General features: G+C 51.2%; 1 protein-coding gene across 1 annotated transcript in view; it reads left to right on the top strand.

The window, feature by feature from the left end:
• The window catches only part of LOC144735748 (protein MMS22-like), a 175,215-nt gene that overhangs the window by 72,279 nt on the left and 83,923 nt on the right, over positions 1-19,013 (top strand). The window contains exons 17-19 of the mRNA XM_078618246.1: positions 8,154-8,305; positions 12,624-12,771; positions 13,990-14,093. Of these exons, the coding sequence (XP_078474372.1) occupies positions 8,154-8,305; positions 12,624-12,771; positions 13,990-14,093 (404 nt within the window). The remainder of the gene's footprint in view (positions 1-8,153; positions 8,306-12,623; positions 12,772-13,989; positions 14,094-19,013) is intronic.

Here is a 19,013-nt window from a genome sequence, read left to right as displayed (position 1 = left end):
CTCCCCTAGGTCGACTCAGCCTCAAATGAGTACCTGGTGCGGTGTGTAAACATTTCCACTAGGGAGACAAAGGCGGTCGGGCGTGGTGCTGGCCACCCACCCCCTCGTGTGCCGTGCCGGCCTTCATAGGTGCTCGCTAACAGCACTTGCCCCTACAGTCTGTTAAGGCTATATGGGGGATCTTTGTGTGTGGTGTGCAAGTGATTGTGAGAGAGTGTGAGTGCGTGTGAGAGAGAGAGAGAGTGTGAGTGCGCGTGTGTCCGTATGTCCATGTGCACATGCGTGTGTTTCTCTTTTTTTGTGTTGTGGGGAGCGGTGGTGGAGCGGTTAGCGCACTGCTCTATGAACCCGGCGACCCGAGTTCGATTCCCGCTCACGGCCAACACCAGTGAAATAATTGAACTTGTCCTAGGCCTCCCTTAGGTGGACTCAGCCTCAAATGGGTACCTGATGCAATGTGTAAACATCGCCACTGCGGAGACAATGTGGCCGAGTGTGGTGCTGGCCACTGACCCCCTCGTGTACCGTACCAGCCTTCATAGATGCTCCCCAACAGCACTTGCCCCAACAGTCTGTTGTTGAAGGCTAGGGTGTGGATGTGTGTCTTTGTGTGTGCGTGTGTGTACCAGTGAGTATATTTGTGAGCATGTGAGAGTGTCTGTATGTGTGTGTGTGAGTGTGTGTGTGAAGATATGCGATCACGTGTGTGTGTGTAAGTATATGACGCTGTGAGTAGGTGTGTGTGTGAGTGTGTGTGTGTAAGTATATGACGCTGTGAGTAGGTGTGTGTGTGAGTGAGTGTGTGTGTGAAGATATGCGATCACGTGTGTGTGTGTGTAAGTATATGACGCTGTGAGTAGGTGTGTGTGTGTGAGTGTGTGTGTGAAGATATGCGATCACGTGTGTGTGTGTAAGTATATGACGCTGTGAGTAGGTGTGTGTGTGTGTGTGAGTGTGTGTGTGTAAGTATATGACGCTGTGAGTAGGTGTGTGTGTGTGTGTGAGTGTGTGTGTGTAAGTATATGACGCTGTGAGTAGGTGTGTGTGTGTGTGTGAGTGTGTGTGTGAAGATTTGCGATCACGTGTGTGTGTGTAAGTATATGACGCTGTGAGTAGGTGTGTGTGTGTGTGTGAGTGTGTGTGTGTAAGTATATGACGCTGTGAGTAGGTGTGTGTGTGTGTGTGTTTCGCGAGTGTGTGCGGAGCGGAAATAATCAGTTGGTAAGCTGCGCTACGAATCCAGCGACCAGAGTTCAATTCCCGCTCACGGCCAACACCAATGACAATTGTCTGAACCCGTGCTTATGCTCTCCCCTAGGTTGACTTAGTCTTAAATGAGTACCACTTGTGTTGTACTGAATAAACATCAGGACTGGGGAAACAAAGACGGACAGGCGTGGGTCTCGTAACACCACGCTCTCGTGTGCCTTACCAGCCTTCATAGGTGCTCGCTAACACAATTTTCTAAAAGCTACATGGGGGATTGTTGTATGTGTGTGTGTACACGCGTGCATTACATGTTAAAGTTTGCATGTATTAAGTATATGGTGGTAATTTTTTCGATTTAAAGCTTTCGTGACTGCAGGGATTCGTCTTCTTGGTTCTTTCGGTAAAGTCACGTAGAATGGAAATAATAAAATAATAAAAATAATAAAATAATTCTCACGACGTTTCGGCCACAACGCAAGCAGCCGTCCTCAGGTCTGTCTTCTCGACAGACCTGTTCTTCACCTGAGGACGGCTGCTTGCGTTGTGGCCGAAACGTCGTGAGAATTGTATTTTATTATGTTTTATTTTTATTATTTTATTATTTCCCTTCTACGTGACTTTACCGAAAAAACCAAGAAGATATATGGTGGTAGGTGTGTATGTGTGTGGGAGTGAATATGTGTGTGTGATATATTTAAGCTTGCATGTGTTAGATATGGTGGCAAGTGTGTGTGTGTGTGTGGGGTAGATATGTTTATGTGTGTGTGCGTGTGTTAGATACAATATCCAACACTAAGACTTATGAATTTGAAACGCGCACGCATATATATTCAGCACACACACACACGCGAAAACGTACACACGCACGCACTTATATAGTATATCGAGTGTGTAATCCTCTGTGTGTGTGAATATATATGTGTGTTTACGTTTTAAATTCATAAGTCTTAGCGTTAGATATATTGTATGTGTGTGTGCATGTGTGTGTTAAGAATTATGGGGAGCGGTGGTGCAGCGGTTAGCGCGCTGCGCTACGAACCTGGCGACCCGGGTTCGATTCCCGCTCACGGCTAACACCGGTGACGATTGTCTGAACCGGTCCTGGGCCTCCCCTAGGTCGACTCAGCCTTAAATGATTACCTGGCGCGGTGTGTAAACATTGCTACTGGGGAGACAAAGGCGGTCGGGCGTGGTGCTGGCCACCCACCCCCTCGTGTGCCGTTCCGGCCTTCATAGGTGCTCGCTAACAGCACTTGCCCCTACAGTCTGTTAAGGCTACACGGGGGGATCTTTGTCTTTTTTAAATTTATAGGTGTGCGTATATGTGTTCGATATACAAGTGTGTGTGTGTGTGTGTGCGCGCGCATCCGTCCGAGTTATGTATTTTAGTGTGTGCGCTACATTTATGTTTGTGTGTCTGAGTCGGCTCGCCAGATGGGCTCGTGCGCTGAGAGCAAAAGTGGCGCGCAATCAAAAGTGGCGCGCAATCAAAAGGTCGCGGGTTCAAATCCTGGTTGGGAGCTGGGAGGCTAGGGGAGTTCAGTCAGCCCATCATCATCCTTTCCTCCGGGGTCGATAAGCAAAAGTACCACTTTGCGGTGGCAATCAACAGGGGTTGTCCTATGGATAGACTCGTCCGCACACCAAAGGAATGTGGAATTTCCATCACTGACTCAGGGCTTCGAATGGGAGAGGAAAACCAATGACATTGCAACTACGAACAACCACTCCCGAGTTCGATTGCCGCTAACAGGTGCCGGGCCTCCCCTAGGTTGACTCAGCCTTTAATGACTACCTAATGTGGTGTGTGAACATCGCCACTGGGGAGACAAAGGTGGCCGGGTGCGGGGCTTGCCACCCACCTCCTCGTGTGCTGTGCCGGTCTTCGTAGGCGCTCGCAAACCGCACTTGCCCCAACAGTCTGCTGCAGGCTATACGGGGGATCTTTGTCTTTATCTTTGTGTGGGTGGGTGGGGAGCGGTAGTGTCGCGGTTAGCGCTATGCTGCGCTACGAACCTGGCCACCCGGGTTCGATTCCCGCTCACGGCCAACACCAGTGACGATTACCTGAAACCGGTCCTCCCCTAGGTCGACTCGGCCTTAAATGAGTACCCGGTGCGGTGCTCGGTATGTGGTGAGTGTAGGCGAGTGCATGCACTGACTACTGCTCTCAGCAACTCTTGCCTCTCTCACCTCCCTCTCCCAAACCCTTTCTTTAATCTCACCTCTCACTCTCCCGCAGTCTCACTCTCACCCCTTCCTCTCACTCTCTCTTCCCCTCCTCACCCCATGACACCTGTATCACAGGTGGTTGCCTGCGGCTAGATTCTGATGTGCCCGTGCGTGTGTGCGTGTGTGCGTGTGTGCGTGTGTGCGCGCGTGAGTGTGTGTGCGTGTGTGCGCGCGAGTATGGGGAGTACGTGTACGGGGATCGGTAGTGCAGTGGTTCGCGCTCTGTGCTTTGAACTCGACGGCCCGGGTTCAAATTCTTGCTCACCACCAACGACAGTGACGGGTATCTGAACTGGTGCCAGACCCTCCCCTAGGTTGGCTCGGCCTGTAATGAGTACCTGATGTGGTGTGTGAACGTCAACTGTTGGGGGGCTAAGGTGGCCGTGTTGGGGGGCTAAGGTGGCCGTGTTGGCCTTCATGCGTGCTCTGCGGTAGGCCGTGTGAGGAATATTTTTTCTCCGCGTGTGTCGATGTGTGTGGTGTCTCGAGTTTGCTTCTTTGATTCTCAGCGGTCAGTGAACTGTGCAAACAGCGGTGGTGAACATCTGAACCGGTCCTCGACCTCCCATAGGTTCACTCAGCCTCAAATGGAGCACCTGGTGCGCTGTGTAAACATCGCCACTGGGGGTGACAAAGGCGGTCGGGCGTGGTGCTGGCCACCCACCCACCCCCTCGTGTACCATTTCAGCCTTCATAGGTGCGAACACCACTTGCCCTAAGAGTCTTTTAAATGCTATACGGTAGATCTGTGTATTTGTATATATGTGTGTACGTGTCCAGTGTGTACGTGTGTTTATATACGTGCGTGTGTAAATGTGTGCGTGCGTGCATGTGTGCACACGTGCGTGCGTGCGCGCGCATTTATAATTTATCCTCCCGCTGGCCTGTCGATGCCTGTGTTTATTTCCTCCTCCTCCATCCCCCCCCCCCCTGCACACACTCGCGCAATGAGAGATTAAAGATTGATGCCTCCCGTGCACTCTCTCTCTCACCTACACCGGGCCACAGTTTCTATCCAGAGCTGGACGAGAAAGGGAGAGAATCGGGACGGCTCCAGGACTGGAACCCGTGGTCTCAATCCCCACTGGGCTCTGACACGGCAGTTATGAACCCCCGAGCGAGAGAGACAATCACTCTCACACCCAGGATCCTCGGTCGCGATGGCTCTGTGGCTCTCTCACACGGCCATCGTGAACTCGCAGAGATACAAGGAGAATAACATTTAAGGCACCCAGAACAGAGGTCGCAAACGGGTTTTGATTCCTTACCCGTACCCGGCCGCACCAGGGTCGCAAACGGGTACCCGTACCCGTACCCGGCTGTAACCGTACCCTACCCGAACCCGGCCGGGTACGGGTAGGGTACGGGTATCGGGTACCCGATTGCGACCTCTGGGATGAAGCCATGTTGCAGGCGCGGGTGGGTTGATTCCAGGAACTTGAATTGTGAGAAGAGACAAGACGTTGGGAAATGAGTGACAATCACGGTGACTCACCAGTGACTCACGGTCTACCCGTACCCGGCCGCACCAGTGCGCAAACGGGTACCCGTACCCGGCCGGGTACGGGTAGCCGGGTATCGGGTAGGGTACGGGTATCGGGTACCCGGTTGCGACCTCTGACCCAGAATCTCGACTCAAGCTCAGGGTCTCAGTGGTTCTGGTTTGATGTCTGACATGGCCATTATGAGTAGCTTAGAGAGAGAGAGCCAACCCCATGGCTAGAACCCAGGATATATGAATGTCCATGGCTGTGGAGGCACCCACTCCCAGAATCTAACCGGGCACGTCAGCGGCGGTGCTGTGTTTTGTATTCAGCCAGAGGCGTCATCCTCCGTAGGGGGACGTCCGGCCTCGGGGCTCAAACCGCACACCATTAGAAGTTGCTGCCTCGGCCACCTGAGAGATGTTCCCAGCCCTTTGCGTTTGTGTTTGTGTGTGTTTGTGTGTGTTGTGTGTGGTGTTGTGTGTGTTTGTGTGTGTGTTTGTGTGTGTGTTTGTTGTGTGTGTGTTTGTGTGTGTGTTGTGTGTGTTGTGTGTGTTTGTGTGTGTGTGTTGTGTGTGTTGTGTGTGTGCGTTTTTGCGTGTTGTGTGTGTTTGTGTTGTGTGTGCGTTTGCGTGTGTGTTTGTGCGTGTTGTGTGTGCGTTTGCGTGTGTTTGTGTGTGTGTGTTGTGTGTGTTTGTGTTGTGTGTGTTGTGTGTGTTTGTTGTGTTTGTGTGTGTTGTGTGTGTTTGTGTGTGTGTGCGTGTGTGTTTGCGTGTGTGTGTTTGTGCGTGTGTGTTTGTGTGTGTGTGCGCGTGTGTGTGTGTTTGTGTGTCTGTGTTGTGTTTGTGTGTGTGTGCGTGTGTGTTTGCGTGTGTGTTTGTGCGTGTGTGTTTGTGCGTGTGTGCGTGTGTGTGCGTGTTTGTGTGCGTGTGTGTTTGTGTGTGTGCGTGTGTGTGTTTGTGTGTGTGTGCGTGTTTGTGTGTGTGTGTGTGCGTGTGTGTGTTTGTGTGTGTGTGTGTGCGTGTGTGTTTGTGTGTGCGTGTGTGTGTGTTTGTGTGTGTGTGTGCGTGTGTGTGTGTGTGTTTGTGTGTGTGCGTGTGTGTTTGTGTGTATGTGTTTGCGTGTGCGTGTGTGTGTTTGTGTGTGCGCGTGTGTGTTTGTGTGTGTGTGCGTGTGTGTTTGTGTGTGCGTGTGTGTTTGTGTGTGTGTGCGTGTGTTTGTGTGTGCGTGTGTGTGTGTTTGTGTGCGTGTGTGTTTGTGTGTGTTTGTGTGCGTGTGTGTGTGTTTGTGCGTGTGTGTTTGTGTGTTTGTGTGTGCGTGTGCGTTTGTGTGTGTGTGTGCGTGTGTGTGTTTGTGTGTGTGTGTTTGTGTGTGTGCGTGTGTGTGTGTTTGTGCGCGTGTGTGTTTGTGTGTGTGTGCGTGTGTGTTTGTGTGTTTGTGTGTGTGTGTTTGTGTGTGTGTGTGTGTGTGTTTGTGTGCATGGTGGTGTTTGTGTGTGTGTGTGTGTTTGTGTGTGCACGGTGGTGTGTGTGTGTTTGTGTGTGTGTGTGCACGGTGGTGTGTGTGTGTGTGTGCATGGTGGTGTTTGTGTGTGTGTGTGTGCATGGTGGTGTTTGTGTATGTGTGTGCGTGGTGGTGTTTGTGTGTGTTTGTGTGTGTGGTTGTGTCTGTCTGTCTGTGTGTGTTTGTGTGTGTCTGCAAGGTGGTGTTTTTGTGTGTGCGTGTGTGTGTTTGTGTGTGTGCGTGTGTGTGTTTGTGTGTGTGTTTGTGTGTTTGTGTGTGTGCACGGTGTTTTTATGCGTGTGCGTGTTTTGTGCATGTGCATCTGTGTGTTTATACATGAATGCGTATGTAAGTACGATGGTGTGTGTATTTATACGTCAATATGTGTGTTTATACACGTGTGAGGGTGTTGTTTGTATGCATATAAAAATAGATAATGTGTGTGATGGCATGTGTCTTGTGTGTGTGTATATATTTTGGTATGTGTGTGTGTGCACGGGTGTTTGTGTGGTGGTGTGTGTTGGTGTATTGCTGTATTTGTGTACGTGCGTATGTGTGTGTACGTGTGTGTGGCCTTCTTAGCACTTGCCCCAACAGTCTGTTTATTCTGTTAGGGGGTCTTTCTTTTTGGGGGAGCGGTGGTGCAGTGGTTAGCACATTGCACTTCGACGACCAGAGTTTGATCCCGGCTCACTGCCAACACCGGTGACGAACATCTAAGCCAATTCTGTACCTCCCCTACGTTGACTCGGCCTCAAATGAGTACCTGGTACGGTGTGTAAACATCGCCACCGGGGAGACAAAGGCGGCCGGGCGTGGTGCTGGCCACCCACCCCCCTCGTGTGCCGTGCCGGCCTTCGTAGGTGCCGCTCGCTAACGGCACTTGCCCCAGCGGTCTGTGAAGGCTACACGGGGGATCTTTGTCTTTGTTACGCGGTGGTGATGTCTCGATCTTGCCCCTCCCGCTCCCCTTCACCAACCTGCGTCGGCAAGTGACCAGTTTAGTGACGTGTGGGCAGACAGCTCGATTGATGGACATAACTTTTGGGGTGGGGGGGGGGTGCCTTCATCCAGCAGTGGATTGACCAAGGGCTGTTACTGCCCATTGTGTACGTATACACGCACGCGCGTGTGTGCGTGTGTCTGTGGGGAGCGGTGGTGCAGCGGTTAGCGCACTGCGCTTACGGACCCGGCGACCCGAGTTCGATTCCCGCTCACGGCCCAACACCGGTGACGATTATCTGAACCGGTCCTGGGCTTCCCCTAGGAGTACCAGGTGCAGTGTCTGGTTAACATCGCCACTTGGGGAGACAAAGGCGGTCGGGAGTGGTGCTGGCCACCCACCTCGCTCGTGCCTTTCTAGGTGCTACTCGCTGACAACGCTTGTGAGCGAGCGGCGTGACAGGTGGTGGCGGGTTTTGACGACACATTTTGATATTTACGCGATCTCACCCAAACACCTCTGTTATGGATGACGTCGGTCGCGAAAAGCCCACGTCTTCTTGGTTCTTTCGGTAAAGTCACGTAGAAGGGAAGTAATAAAATAATCAAAATAAAACACAATCGAATAATTCTCGCGACGTTTCGGCCACAACGCAAGCAGCCGTCCTCAGGTGAAGACCAGGTCTGTCGAGGCGACAGCGAAAGCCTACGTGTTTAACGGCACTTGCCCCAACAGTCTGTTAAGGCTATATGGGGGATCTTTGTGGTGTGTGTCTGTCGCAGGGACGGTGCGGCTGTGAGGCACGGGGACACGGGGGCTCGGGAGGAGGCGCTGAGGGCTGTAGCCGGCGCCGTGTGGAGGTGGTGTTTGCCGGTCGTCAGCCAAACCCGGCGCTCCGATTCGGCCTCGGAGCTCACGGCTGACGTGGCCGCAGGTGAGAGACTGGTGACAGGGGTGAGCGGAGTGAGAGAGCGTTTGTGTGTGTGTGTGTGTGGTGGATAGTGTGTGTGTGTGTGTGGATAGTGTGTGTGTGTGTGTGTGTGGTGGATAGTGTGTGTGTGTGTGTGGATAGTGTGTGTGTGTGGTGGAGTGTGGTGGATAGTGTGTGTGGGTGTGGAGCGTGGTGGATAGTGTGTGTGTGTGGTGGAGTGTGGTGGATAGTGTGTGTGTGTGTGGAGCGTGGTGGATAGTGTGTGTGGGTGTGGAGCGTGGTGGATAGTGTGTGTGTGTGGTGGAGTGTGGTGGATAGTGTGTGTGTGTGGTGGAGTGTGGTGGATAGTGTGTGTGTGTGGTGTGTGTGTGTGTGTGGATAGTGTGTGTGTGTGGTGTGTGTGTGTGTGGATAGTGTGTGTGTGTGGTGTGTGTGGTGTGTGGATAGTGTGTGTGGGTGTGGAGCGTGGTGGATAGTGTGTGTGTGTGGTGGAGTGTGGTGGATAGTGTGTGTGTGGTGGAGTGTGGTGGATAGTGTGTGTGTGGTGGAGTGTGGTGGATAGTGTGTGTGGGTGTGGAGCGTGGTGGATAGTGTGTGTGTGTGGTGGAGTGTGGTGGATAGTGTGTGTGTGTGGATAGTGTGTGTGTGTGGTGGAGTGTGGTGGATAGTGTGTGTGTGTGGATAGTGTGTGTGTGTGGTGGAGTGTGGTGGATAGTGTGTGTGTGTGGTGGAGTGTGGTGGATAGTGTGTGTGTGTGGATAGTGTGTGTGTGTGGTGGAGTGTGGTGGATAGTGTGTGTGTGTGGTGGTGTGTGGATAGTGTGTGTGTGGTGTGTGTGTGTGTGGATAGTGTGTGTGGGTGTGGAGCGTGGTGGATAGTGTGTGTGTGTGGTGGAGTGTGGTGGATAGTGTGTGTGGGTGGTGGAGCGTGGTGGATAGTGTGTGTGTGTGGTGGAGTGTGGTGGATAGTGTGTGTGTGGTGGAGTGTGGTGGATAGTGTGTGTGGGTGTGGAGCGTGGTGGATAGTGTGTGTGTGTGGTGGAGTGTGGTGGATAGTGTGTGTGGGTGTGGAGCGTGGTGGATAGTGTGTGTGTGTGGTGGAGTGTGGTGGATAGTGTGTGTGGGTGTGGAGCGTGGTGGATAGTGTGTGTGTGTGGTGGAGTGTGGTGGATAGTGTGTGTGGGTGTGGAGCGTGGTGGATAGTGTGTGTGTGTGGTGGAGTGTGGTGGATAGTGTGTGTGGGTGTGGAGCGTGGTGGATAGTGTGTGTGTGTGGTGGAGTGTGGTGGATAGTGTGTGTGGGTGTGGAGCGTGGTGGATAGTGTGTGTGTGGTGGATAGTGTGTGTGTGTGGTGTGTGGATAGTGTGTGTGTGTGGTGTGTGTGTGTGGATAGTGTGTGTGTGTGGTGTGTGTGGGTGGATAGTGTGTGTGTGTGTGGGTGGCGCGTGGTGGATAAGTGTGTGTGTGGGTGTGTGGGTGGAGTGTGGTGGATAGCGTGTGTGTGTGGTGGATAGTGTGTGTGTGGGTGGAGCGTGGTGGATAGTGTGTGTGTGTGGGTGGAGTGTGGTGGATAGTGTGTGTGTGTGGGTGGTGTGCAGTGTGAGGTGAGTGGATGAATGTGTGAGGGTGTGTGTGTGTTTCAAGGTGCACATGGCCTGGCACAAGTGTCGTGGTGACATCACCGCCACTTAGTGGCGAATGGCGGTTGTTGTTGTTGTGTGTGTCTGTAGTGGTGTGAGTATGTTGTGTGTGTGAGTGTAGGAGGCATAGCGAGAGAGATAGAAAGGGTGACAGAGACACATACAGTGAGGCAGAAACCTACAGAGATGCAGAGAGAGAGATGGCCAACACCAGTGACGATTATCTGAACCGGTCCTGGGCCTCCCCTAGGTCGACTCGGCCTCAAATGAGTACCTGGTGCGGTGTGTAAACATCGCTACTGGGGAGACAAAGGCGGCCGGGCGTGGTGCTGGCCACCCACCCCCCTCGTGTGCCGTGCCGGCCTGAATAGGTGCTCGCTAACAGCACTTGCCCCAATAGTCTGTTTAGGCTACACGGGGGATCTTTGTCTCTGTATCGGTGTGAGTATGTGACGTGTGTGAGTGTAGGAGGCATAGCGAGAGAGAGAGAGAGGCTGACATGGAGACAGAGAGAGAGAGAGACACACACCGAGTGAGACAGAAACCTACAGAGATACAGAGAGAGAGAGATGGAGAGACAGACATTTAGAAGGTGGTTTTAATTGGCAGTATTGCTAAATCGTCTAGCTGAGGCGGTTGGAAGAGGACATGGATACACAGTGAGAGACGTTGATATTTATTGATGGACACAGACAGACAGGAGAGAGATGGAGAGAGACACAGACAGATAGGAGAGAGACTTAGGGAGGGATGGTTTTAATTGACAGTTTTGCTGAGTATTTTCGGGATGAGGGGGGAGGGGAAGCTGTGAGTCTGGGCTGTGAGAAAGCTGACAGAGAGAGAGAGAGAGGAGAGAGAGAGAGGCGATGGGCATGAGAGAGATGGGTGAGAGAAAAGAGGTGAGAGAGAGAGAGAGATTTGTGTGGGAGGAGTAATGGGTGAGAGAGGGAGGGAGGAGAGACGTTTAGAGAGGAAAGAGAATGTCGGAATGAGAGGGGAGAGAGAGGGAGAGTTGGGAGAGAGATTAGCGAGGGAGGAGGTTGGATTGGGGGGAAAGAAAGGTAAGGTGGAGAGCAGGGAGAAAAAGCAGAGAGGGCAAATGATGATGGTAGAGAGAGTGAGCGAGAGAGTGAGCGAGCGAGAGAGAGAGCGAGAGAGTGAGCGAGAGAGTGAGCGAGAGAGAGAGCGAGAGAGTGAGCGAGAGAGTGAGCGAGAGAGCGAGCGAGAGAGCGAGCGAGAGAGAGCGAGCGAGAGAGCGAGCGAGAGAGCGAGCGAGAGAGCGAGCGAGAGAGCGAGCGAGAGAGCGAGCGAGAGAGCGAGAGAGCGAGCGAGAGAGAGAGCGAGCGAGAGAGCGAGCGAGAGAGCGAGCGAGAGAGAGAGTGAGCGAGAGAGAGAGCGAGAGAGTGAGCGAGAGAGCGAGCGAGAGAGTGAGCGAGAGAGTGAGCGAGAGAGCGAGCGAGAGTGCGAGTGAGCGAGAGAGCGAGCGAGAGTGCGAGTGAGCGAGAGAGCGAGCGAGAGGTGGGGCTTTACATAAAGCAGAGTTAAAAAATGTAAATTTTATTTAAAAAAAATTACGAAATGATGAACGAAGCAAAGTACCGAATACACCAAGCATCTTCTTGTTTCCACTGATCGTAAAAAAAAAGAGAGAGATTGGATACAGGTGAGTAGAGATATGGGGGAGAGTGGGGAGAGAGTAGAGAAGGGAGACATGGAGAGAAATCGGTGAAACGACAGTGGAGAGAAAGGACTAAGTACCGTTAGAGAGAAGAGCGAGTGGATGGGGGGGGGGGGGAGTTTAGAGAGATAAGGAGAGAGCGAAGAGAGATAAGGGGGGTTGAGAGAAGAGAGTGCGGTGTGAGAGAGTGAAGCGTGGAGAGAGATAAGGGAGAGGGAGGAGAGAGAGGAGGCGGGAGAAAAGCGTAATGCGTGACTGACAAACGCTGACTCCAGTGAGAATGGTGCACACACACGCACTCACATGCATCTCATACACACACACACACACAAAGACAAAGACCCCCGTGTAGCCTTAACAGACTCGGGGCAAGTGCTGTTAGCGAGCGCCTATGAAGGCCGGCACGGCACACGAGGGGGTGGATGGCCAGCACCACGCACGGCGGCCGCCTTTGTCTCCCCCAGTGGCGATGTTCACACACCGCACCAGGTACTCATTTTGAGGCTAAGTCGACCTAGGGGAGGTCCATGACTGGTCCAGATTATCGTCACTGGCCCTGGCCGTGAGCGGGAATCGAACTCGGGTCGCCAGGTTCGTAGTGCAGCATAGCGCTAACCGCTGCACTAATGCTCCCCTTATACACACATGCATCTCACACACACACATGCGCACAGACATGCACACACACATGCATCTCACACACACACATGCATCTCACACACACACACATGCATCTCACACACACACACAGATGCGCACAGACACACACACACACATGCATCTCACACACACACACAAACAGATGCGCACAGACATGCACACACACGCACATGCATCACACCCACGCACGCACGCATCACACCCATCACGTACGGTCAGATGTCAGTGCTGGTTATGAGACTAGAGTTGCCTTCCTTCGGCTGGTCAATTGCGCAGCGACAGATACGCGACGACCTCCTGACCCCCGACCCGCTTGTGCGATGGTGTCACTCGATCTCGACCAGGCCTCACGCTGTTTGCTGTGGAGAGCGGAGACCTTGTTCCGGACTGCAACCCGCGCGCGGCGGCTTCGCTGCTGCGAGATTTCGCGTGGGACGAGGCTCTGCCTCCACCCCTCGCCTGTCGCTTCCTCACCCACGTCATCCCCAACGGGTGCTCGCAAACATCCCATGACGACGCACACACACACACGCGCACGCACGCACACACGCACACACGCACGCTGAGTTCAAGTTTGATGTTGTGTAACCGGGGTGAGCGCTCGAGAGAGAGCGGGATGGGATGTGTACGTCAGAGGTCGCAACCGGGTACCCGATACCCGTACCCTACCCGATACCCGGCTACCCGTACCCGACCCTGGTGCGGCCGGGTACGGGTAGGCCGTGAGTCACTGGTGAGTCACCGTTTGTCACTCATTTCCCAACGTCTTGTCTCTTCTCACAATTCAAGTTCCTAGAATCAACCCACCCGCGCCTGCAACATGGCTTCATCCCAGAGGTCGCAATCGGGTACCCGTACCCTACCCGATACCCGGCCGGGTACGGGTAGCCGGGTATCGGGTAGGGTACGGGTACCCGTTTGCGACCCTGGTGCGGCCGGGTACGGGTACGGGTAAGGAATCAAAACCCGTTTGCGACCTCTGTGGTACGTACGTTGAACTTTTTTCGCACCGTACGTAGCCAACCCTGCTAATCGGAGGTGCCGGACGGAAGAGAACAACAAACGATACACACACAAAGCAGTGCTCACGAAATGAGTTTTACATTTTTTTTTATTTGAAAGCGAATAGCTCCGATGGCTTCTTGATGTCGGAAAGAGGGGAGCGGCGCGCTCCAGACGGCCGTCACCAGTGGCGAATATCTGAACCGGTCCTAGATCACCTCCCCTGGGTCGACTCAGCCTTAAATGAATACCTGTTGCGGTCTGTGAACATCAGCACTCCACTATGAGATCTCTTTTACCAGTGGCAAAATATAGTAGTAGGTTTTTACCCTTTTAAACTGGTACAAAACTGACACCTTTATTCAAGGCATCATGTTTGCAATAACCACAACACACGTAGTCAAAAAAGCAAACAAAAAGAAGCAACTCTGATAACGATAATAATAGGACGGTGCATATTATTATCATTATCAGAGTTGCTTCTTTTTGTTTGCTTTTTTGACTACTTGTGTTGTGGTTATTGCAAACATGATGCCTTGAATAAAGCTGTCAGTTTTGTACCAGTTTAAAAGGGTAAAAACCTACTACTACATCCGCACTGGGGAGACAAATGTGGTCGCGCGTAGCTCTAGACACGCCACCTCACCTCATGTGCCGTACCGGCCTTCATCAGTGCTATGCCGTGGGGGGGTTTCTTTGTCATTGCAGGTCTCTGAGGGGGGTGGAGGCTGCTGAGGATGGGGCACCTGGGTTCGACTCCCTTTGCGTGCGCGTGTGGATTCGCTGTGTGCTGTACGCACCCACGGCTGATGGTAAGAAAACGGCGGCAGCAGCAGCATCATCATCGTCACCAGCATCATCAGCAGCAGTAGCGGCAGCATGTAAGTGTGTATCAGTGAGTTTGTGTACGTGAGCAAGTGAGTGTGAGTATGTGTAAGTTTTTTATTTGGTGAGTGTGTGTGTATCTGTGCATATGATTCTGTATAGGTGAGTGTGTGTGTGTGTCTGTGTGTGTTTCTGTAATGGTGAGTGTGTGTGTGTGTCTGCGTGTATGATTCTGTATAGGTGAGTGTGTGTGTGTCTGTGTGTGTTTCTGTAATGGTGAGTGTGTGTGTGTGTCTGCGTGTATGATTCTGTATAGGTGAGTGTGTGTGTGTCTGTGTGTGTTTCTGTAATGGTGAGTGTGTGTGTGTCTGCGTGTATGATTCTGTAATGGTGAGTGTGTGTATATCTGTGCATATGATTCTGTATAGGTGAGTGTGTGTGTGTCTGTGTGTGTTTCTGTAATGGTGAGTGTGTGTGTGTCTGCGTGTATGATTCTGTAATGGTGAGTGTGTGTATATCTGTGCATATGATTCTGTATAGGTGAGTGTGTGTGTGTGTGTCTGTGTGTGTTTCTGTAATGGTGAGTGTGTGTGTGTGTCTGCGTGTATGATTCTGTATAGGTGAGTGTGTGTGTGTCTGTGTGTGTTTCTGTAATGGTGAGTGTGTGTGTGTGTCTGCGTGTATGATTCTGTATAGGTGAGTGTGTGTGTGTCTGTGTGTGTTTCTGTAATGGTGAGTGTGTGTGTGTCTGCGTGTATGATTCTGTAATGGTGAGTGTGTGTATATCTGTGCATATGATTCTGTATAGGTGAGTGTGTGTGTGTGTCTGTGTGTGTTTCTGTAATGGTGAGTGTGTGTGTGTGTCTGCGTGTATGTTTCTGTAATGGTGAGTGTGTGTGTATGATTCTGTTTATGGGTGAGTATGTATGTGTGATTCTGTTTAGGTGAGTGTGTGTGTGTGTCTGTATATGATTCTGTAATGGTGAGTGTGTGTGTGTGTGTCTGTGTGTATGTTTCTGTAATGGTGAGTGTGTGTGTCTGCGTGTATCATTCTGTATAGGTGAGTGTGTGTCTGTATATGATTATGTATAGGTGAGTGTGTGTGTGTGTCTGTGTTTATGATTCTGTAATGATGAGTGTGTGTCTGTGTGTACGATTCTGTATTGGGTGAGTGTCTCTGTGTGTAATTCTGTATATGTGAGAGTGTGTGTGTGATTCTGTATAGGTGAGTGTGTGTGTGTGTGTGATTCTGTATATGTGAGAGTGTGTGTGTGATTCTAGGTGAGAGTGTGTGTGTGATTCTAGGTGAGAGTGTGTGTGTGATTCTGTATAGGTGAGTGTGTGTGTGTGATTCTGTAGATGTGAGAGTGTGTGTGTGATTCTGTAGATGTGAGAGTGTGTGTGTGATTCTGTATAGGTGAGTGTGTGTGTGATTCTGTATATGTGAGAGTGTGTGTGTGATTCTGTATAGGTGAGAGTGTGTGTGTGATTCTGTAGATGTGAGAGTGTGTGTGATTCTGTATAGGTGAGTGTGTGTGTGTGATTCTAGGTGAGAGTGTGTGTGTGATTCTGTATAGGTGAGAGTGTGTGTGTGATTCTAGGTGAGAGTGTGTGTGTGATTCTGTATATGTGAGAGTGTGTGTGTGATTCTGTATATGTGAGTGTGTGTGTGTGATTCTGTATATGTGAGAGTGTGTGTGTGATTCTGTATATGTGAGAGTGTGTGTGTGATTCTGTATAGGTGAGTGTGTGTGTGTGTGATTCTAGGTGAGAGTGTGTGTGTGATTCTGTATATGTGAGAGTGTGTGTGTGTGTGATTCTAGGTGAGAGTGTGTGTGTGATTCTGTATAGGTGAGTGTGTGTGTGTGTGTGATTCTAGGTGAGAGTGTGTGTGTGATTCTGTATATGTGAGAGTGTGTGTGTGATTCTGTATATGTGAGAGTGTGTGTGTGATTCTGTATATGTGAGTGTGTGTGTGTGATTCTGTATATGTGAGAGTGTGTGTGTGATTCTGTATAGGTGAGTGTGTGTGTGTGTGATTCTAGGTGAGAGTGTGTGTGTGATTCTAGGTGAGAGTGTGTGTGTGTGATTCTGTATATGTGAGAGTGTGTGTGTGATTCTGTATAGGTGAGTGTGTGTGTGTGTGATTCTAGGTGAGAGTGTGTGTGTGATTCTGTATATGTGAGAGTGTGTGTGTGATTCTGTATAGGTGAGTGTGTGTGTGTGTGATTCTAGGTGAGAGTGTGTGTGTGATTCTGTATATGTGAGAGTGTGTGTGTGATTCTGTATATGTGAGAGTGTGTGTGTGATTCTGTATATGTGAGTGTGTGTGTGTGATTCTGTATAGGTGAGTGTGTGTGTGTGTGATTCTAGGTGAGAGTGTGTGTGTGTGTGATTCTAGGTGAGTGTGTGTGTGTGTGATTCTGTATATGTGAGTGTGTGTGTGATTCTGTATATGTGAGAGTGTGTGTGTGATTCTGTATAGGTGAGTGTGTGTGTGTGTGTGTGATTCTAGGTGAGTGTGTGTGTGTGTGTGATTCTGTATATGTGAGAGTGTGTGTGTGATTCTGTATAGGTGAGTGTGTGTGTGTGTGTGATTCTAGGTGAGTGTGTGTGTGTGTGTGTGATTCTGTATATGTGAGAGTGTGTGTGTGATTCTGTATAGGTGAGTGTGTGTGTGTGATTCTGTATATGTGAGAGTGTGTGTGTGATTCTGTATATGTGAGAGTGTGTGTGTGATTCTGTATAGGTGAGTGTGTGTGTGTGTGTGATTCTAGGTGAGTGTGTGTGTGTGTGTGATTCTAGGTGAGAGTGTGTGTGTGATTCTGTATATGTGAGAGTGTGTGTGTGATTCTGTATAGGTGAGTGTGTGTGTGTGTGATTCTAGGTGAGTGTGTGTGTGTGTGATTCTGTATAGGTGAGAGTGTGTGTGTGTGATTCTAGGTGAGTGTGTGTGTGTGTGATTCTGTATAGGTGAGTGTGTGTGTGTGCGCGTGCTGCAGTGCAAAAACTGTTTTTCACGCCTCGTTCTGAGCCGTCACTCGCTTGACCGGGCACTGCGTGACACGAGGAGGTGCAGTGTGTGTGCATGTGTCTGTGTGTGTGTATGCATGTGTGTGTGTGTGTGTATGTGTCTGTGTGTGTGTATGTATGTGTCTGTGTGTGTGTGTGTGTGTGCATGTGTCTGTGTGTGTATGCATGTGTCTGTGTGTGTATGCATGTGTCTGTGTGTGTGTATATGCATGTGTGTGTGTGTGTGTGTATGCATGTGTCTGTGTGTGTGTATGTGTGTGTGTGTGCATGTGTGTGTGTGTGTGTGTATGCATGTGTCTGTGTGTGTGTGTGCATGTGTCTGTGTATGTGCATGTGTTTGTGTGTATGCATGTGTCTGTGTGTGTGTATGCATGTGTCTGTGTGTGTGTGCATGTGTCTGTGTGTGTGTGTATGCATGTGTCTGTGTGTGTGTATGTGTGTGTGTGCATGTGTCTGTGTGTGTGCATGTGTTTGTGTGTATGCATGTGTCTGTGTGTGTGTGTGTGTGCATGTGTCTGTGTGTGTGTGCATGTGTCTGTGTGTGTGTGCATGTGTCTGGACCACTGGACGGGTTCCGCAGGACTGGAAGGATGCCCTGGTGGTCCCCCTCTTTAAGAAGGGGGACCGTACCGACTGTAACATCTACAGGGGCATCTCACTCCTCAGTGTGCCGGGAAAGGTCCTGGCAAGGATTATTCAACATCGCCTTGCTAGGCACGCTGAGGAGAGGCTTGCGGAGCCCCAATGCGGTTTCAGGAAAGGGCGGTCCTGCACAGATGCCATATTTTCTGTCCGTCTGCTACAGCAGAGGTGTAGGGAATTCCAAAAAGACCTACATCTCTGCTTTATTGACCTGGTCAAGGCCTATGATACCATCAGTAGGACTGGGCTCTGGGTTGTTCTTCGTGCTTTCGGAGTCCCTGACCCTCTGCTCACGATCATTAAGGACCTTCATGATGGTGAGCAGGCCCGGGTAAAACTACGTGGCCGGGAGTCGGAGCCTTTCCCTGTACACCTTGGGGTGCGACAGGGATGTCCTCTGGCTCCCACATTATTTAACATCTATTTCGACTGCGTAGTTCGTGAAGCCTTCAATAGCTGTACCGGGGGAATTTCCATTTGGTACAGATATAATGGGAGGCTGATCGACGCTCGGGTGCGATCAAGGGATGGCTCCCTATTGGTCAACCACGTTATGTATGCCGATGATTTGGTAATAGCTGCTCATTCAGAAGAGGAGTTGGAGACGCTGCTGCTGAGACTGGAGCATGCCACGAAGAGGTGGGGCCTTACCATCAGCCCCACCAAAACTAAGCACCTGCCTGGGTATTTTGTACCATCGGACACTCTACCCCCACAACTCCCAATTGGTGATGGGGCAGTTGTGGAGAGAGTGGAGAGTTTCCCATACCTGGGCAGTGTGCTTATGACCGGCTCCAGTTTATCAGCAGAGGTCTCACTCCGAATCAGTCGAGCGGCAATATGTTTTCATCGGTTGCGTAACGCTGTGTGGAAGCTACCTGGTCTGTCGCTCCGCACGAAGCTTCAGGTCTTCTCGGCCACGGTCATTCCCTCCCTTCTCTACGCTTGCGAAACGTGGACCCCCCTAGTGGAGCATCTTCGCCGGTTGGAAACATTTAGGCTGGCCTGCCTACGATCCATCCTGGGTTTAACCAGGCTGGATTGTGTGAAGAGCTCACAAGTCCTTGAAAGATCTGGGCAAAGTCCCATCAGTGAGCTCCTCCGGCAGGCAAGGCTGCGTTGGCTGGGTCATGTAGCCCGCATGCCCAGCCACCGCATGCCTAAACAGCTTTTGTTCGGCCGGATCGAGGGGGCTAAACGGGCGCGGCATGGGCTGGAGAAGAGATGGTGTG

This window comes from Lampetra planeri, chromosome 57, assembly GCF_965212315.1.
Source record: "Lampetra planeri chromosome 57, kcLamPlan1.2.h2, whole genome shotgun sequence".
In the NCBI taxonomy this organism is placed as follows: domain Eukaryota; kingdom Metazoa; phylum Chordata; class Hyperoartia; order Petromyzontiformes; family Petromyzontidae; genus Lampetra; species Lampetra planeri.
This window is presented reverse-complemented; position numbering and strand designations above follow the sequence as displayed.